Source organism: Acipenser ruthenus, chromosome 55 (assembly GCF_902713425.1).
Source record: "Acipenser ruthenus chromosome 55, fAciRut3.2 maternal haplotype, whole genome shotgun sequence".
NCBI lineage: Eukaryota > Metazoa > Chordata > Actinopteri > Acipenseriformes > Acipenseridae > Acipenser > Acipenser ruthenus.
Window position 1 is genome coordinate 2,728,105 of NC_081243.1, and position 4,754 is coordinate 2,732,858.

Below are 4,754 nucleotides of genomic sequence, written 5' to 3' on the forward strand. Positions count from 1 at the left end.
TCCCACCCCGGGGTTCTATTATATTCCTGGCTGATTTTGCCTCAGCAGTGTCTCCTGTCAGTCAACAGGAGAATCATCTAGTTTAGTGCAAGCTAAGAAACAAAACTACATGTTTTTTCTGCTGTACTGTCTTTCATCACCATTGCAAATTGTTGGATTTTTTCTTGGACTTTTTTAATATTGCTAACAATTTCCCTATACCGTATTCCCATTGCTGAGGATAATACCACTGTCATGCTGTCATGTTTAAAAAATATTTCAATGTTTTCTTTCAATTTCTTACCATTTCAGTAGGTTAACTTTGTGCTTTTTTGTAGTGTAGGCATGATTGAGTGATTGCAGACCTCCATCTAACAGTGGGGTGTTGGGTTGATCGGTCAGGTCATTACATTAAGGTTCTGTTGTAGTTACATTCCCTTTAAATAACAGGTGCAAGGTTAGGAAAGCTCAGTTTCTCCTCACTGCGCTACAGCGGCCCCTGCTGGTCAGGTGTCCCTACTAGCCCAAGCTAGTCAGCCGGTGTCAGTATAGAACTCATCTAGTGAAATGCCCAGTTCTTAACAGTTATTGTTTTGTTTTCAAGCTAAGAACTTTTTCCGTGTGAGCTCCAGAGGGCGTTGGAAGGGCCAGGCTCACTCTCTACAGGCCAGCGACTCGTTCAACAAGCAGCAGTGGGTCTCCTGCATACGACAGGCGATCATTTCCTTCAAGGACCAGCTTAACTCCTCCCATCGATCCCTCCTAAACCAGTCAGCGGACAGCTCCCTGGACGACATCGCCGACCTCAGCATAGACAGTGATGAAAAAGTGGGCGTCGACGTGGAAATGAGCTGATTCTCATAGGATGAGACCGGTCATGTGTGTATATGATTTGCAGAAACAAGAAACAGTATTTCCTCAGGTACGATTGAGCTGACTTCCAGACCTCAACACATTTTTCACACCATGATTTAGACAGCGTGCATCTACTCTCTATCCCACCAGGACACCTGGGGAGAACTAAAATACTTTCATGTACAACAACGACAGCACCCAAAAAAATGTCCCTATCTAATCTCACGTTTTTATTTTGTATTTTTTTACTGATAAGATTAAATTCGAAAGGTGTACAGGTCTTTTTCAGGTAGCTGGTGATTCTGAGGGTTACATCAGTGTGTTTCTTCTTGGATTTTCATTTTCTAGCTCTGTTTAAAAATGTTTGTTTTAAATTCTTCAGTCACTGGTGTGAAGCTACCTTTTTTGAATTGTTCACATCTTTTTTTCAAATGTAACCTATTGTCCACTTTATAGTGCTTGTTTTATTTACTGATAAATATGGCATCTGTTGACCTAATGCGGCCCAGGCATACACTGCACACTGAAGACAGGGATGATGTGAGAAGTCAGTATTTAAAATATAAGGGAGGTACCTCACACTGCTGCCTGGGGAAGTTCTGTCTTCTCGGGCAAACCTCTCCCGAGGACTCGGCGGTGGCCGTCCACATTCTTTTTTCGCCACAGTACTTATTTTAAAGAAATAACATTCTAAATTCCTTTTTCTCCAGAGTACTTCTATTTTCACCAGAACAGCTGCTTTTCTCGTAAGATTTAAAAAGATAAAACAAACACATTTCCTACTCACAAAATGAAAAGACAATGTTACAGTCAATCTTATGGAGTCCCAATTATATAGACATGTCATGGTTTACAAAAGATAAAACTGAACTGAATACAAAATATCCGCCTCACAAACATTTTTTTTTTTCCTGACGAAAAAGATTAGACCCTCGCGAAAAAGGATTGGCCTCACGACAAAATATTCTTTCAAGATCAATGGGAATTATGGAATGTGCATATCTGAGAGAATCTTATCAATGTAACTGTGTCGCATGCCTGTTTAACAGCATTTAGTATGTGTTTAAAATGATGGGCTTATTAATCAAAAGCAAGCAGCAGAAAACATGTAAGCTCTTCTTCACAAAAGCACACTTCCACTGAATACCTGCCTTTGCTGTAATATAATACACAAATGTTTATTTAAATGGCTATATTAACTTTCAAATCTGTATCTTTATAATTGCGATGATCTTTGTCATAAAACTGCATATTTTTCTACGGCAAGAATTTTTTTTTTTTGGTCCTCTGTCATTTTGGATATGCTTCACCCTGCTGGACCACGTGCATCAAAGCTGTTCTGATTGGTCAATTCCCTAGTTGTCGCATGACAAATTGCAAGAAAAATATGATTCAATTGTGTTTATTTTGCGTCGCTCCAGTGCTGCCCTGGTGCTGCTCCTGCGTCACCTGTGGTGTGAAAGATACTTATCAAAAAGTATAGGTTCTATTCATTTTGTCTCTTAGTTGCAGTTTCGCTTGTCACCTGGTGTGTAGCTGCCTTAACAGGCTGTAGAATTCACAAGACAAGCATGCTGTTGACTGTGCTCTGTTGAGCTGTATGTACTGCAATATCATCTTCCACAGACCCCATAGAGCTTGCATACACCATTGACAGCACATAACTGGGTGTGGCGCATAATACTATACTTCAAATTGCTGTTTGTAAACTAGCAGGGAACGTGCCTCAGATCTAGGATCCAATCACTGAAAGATACTTGTACTGTGTAGTACTGACAGCATTTTACTAACTGCATCAGTCTGGAGTTGAGAGGCATACATGTGCTGTAGTTTTACTGTTTTGCTTCAAGGTGTCTGTGGGCAAATTGCCCATGTAATAAATGTACTATGGAGGCATAATTAGCATGCGATTTGCCCATTGGGGAAAATTTAGATCAATAAGTCATAATGAATTGGCATCTCAGCCCATTGAATTGAATGGAATGGCAAAGACGAACACTTTACCTTTTAGCTAAGCTTTGTAGTCAAGAGGCAAGTACAGGTCTTATACTGATGTCAGTGTTAACTCCTGAACTGCTAGGAGAGTCATTACAAAGTATTAGGAGTGCGTAGCTACAGTACTTCCCTTTTACATGTTTTACATTGTTAGGTATTATACAGTAGCATAAACCCTTTTACAAATGAGTTACATATAAACAAAGCAAAGCATTGCCTTGTTTTGGTACTGAACACTTGGGTAGACAAGGGCAATCAATAGCAATCGGAGTGTGATTTAATATAGACTCGTGATCAAACTGAAACCACTCCTTTGATTGTTAGTCTTACCTTTCTTGTGTCCTTCTGATATGAAATCATTTTGTTTCACTTCCTGATTTTCACTTTCCTCGATTCCCTATTAATGAGTCACCCAATATGCGCATCATTGCAGTGGATTGTAGTCCTGGGGAAGACTTAACCTCAGATTTTTTTTTTTTTTTTTTAAATTTAGTCGTCGCCAATTTTTTTACCCTGGTTTTCACCCCAATTTAGCATGCCCAATTAGTATCTGTATCCTCGGCTCACCGCTCGCAACCCCCCCGCCGACTCGGGAAACGGAGGCTGGAACACGCGTCCTCTGAAACGTGCTCCTGCCAAGCCGTCATTTTTCGCACTGCAGATCCACAGCAATGCCACCAGACCTATAGTGCCAGAGGACAACACAGAGCTGGTGGCTCCACTGCAGAACCACAGGCGCCCTATCGGCCACAGGGGTCGCTGATGCGTGGTGAGCCATGGATTCCCCTGCCGACCTAAACCCTCCCTACCCGGGCAGCGCTCAGCCAATTGTGCGCCGCCCCCTAGGAACTCACGGTCACGGTCGGCTGTGACATAGCCTGGATTCGAACCTGCGATCTCCAGGCTATAGGGCACATCCTGCACTCTGTGCGGAGCGCCTTTACAGCATGCGCCACTCGGGAGCCCTAACCTCAGATTTAAACTCGACAAACAACTACATCTCCCAGTATAGAACACCTGTAGATAATTCTGTCAGTGATTACAGTGCAGAAGTGAATTGCCATTGATTGGTACTCAATTGTATAGATGAAGGGAAGAAAGGCAGCTTTTCTGGTTGTGAAATGAACACATTTTTAAAAGGCTTGTTTGTTTGTTTTACCATCAAAAACATGTTAAAGGAAAATGCGTGTAAGCCTGAGTACCTGCACATCCCTGTTTTATATCTCGTGTATTACACACCAGTGCTGCGGCGACACTGAACGCTGAGCAGTTTGGTAGCCATGGTAACTACTCTTTGGTGGGGTGCTGTTTGGAGATGAGAGTATTTGAAATGTTTATTCTTTAGAAATGTTTTGTAAAGAGTCCTGTGTGTTCTATTTTTGCACATTTGGTATTAATAAAATGAAAAGTATTAGATTTTTAACATGTGTTGTTCATTTTGTATTCACACATTTTTCTTTGTTATGACATGATAATAAATATAGGAGGCTATGTGGTCCAGTGGTTAAAGAAAAGGGCTTGTAACCAGGAGGTCCCCGGTTCAAATCCCACCTCAGCCACTGACTCATTGTGTGATCCTGAGCGAGTCACTTCACCTCCTTGTGCTCTGTCTTTCGGGTGAGACGTAGTTGTAAGTGACTCTGCAGCTGATGCATAGTTCACACACCCTAGTCTCTGTAAGTCGCCTTGGATAAAGACGTCTGTTAAATAAACAAATAATAATAATAATAATAATAATAATAATAATAAATATTGAAACAAACGTAATTAATTAAAACGACCAAGGACTTGACATTAAAGACACTGAAAAAGACTTGTCAGTAACACACACCCCCTGCCACAACTGTCAGTTCAAATTAGAGCTCTCAGTATAATGAATATTGATGTGTATCAACAGTGTGTACAGAATAATATAGACTAGGAAA

The 4,754-nt window shown here is 41.1% G+C and overlaps 1 protein-coding gene across 2 annotated transcripts in view; it reads left to right on the forward strand.

Moving 5' to 3' along the window:
* The window catches only part of LOC117401675 (rho guanine nucleotide exchange factor 3-like), a 43,310-nt gene extending 39,058 nt beyond the window's left edge, over positions 1–4,252 (forward strand). For both annotated transcript variants that reach the window (XM_059017170.1, XM_059017171.1), the window contains one exon: positions 584–4,252. In XM_059017170.1, coding sequence (XP_058873153.1) covers positions 584–834 — 251 coding nt within the window. In that variant the 3' untranslated portion in view covers positions 835–4,252. The remainder of the gene's footprint in view (positions 1–583) is intronic.
* The last annotated feature ends 502 nt before the right edge of the window (positions 4,253–4,754 follow it).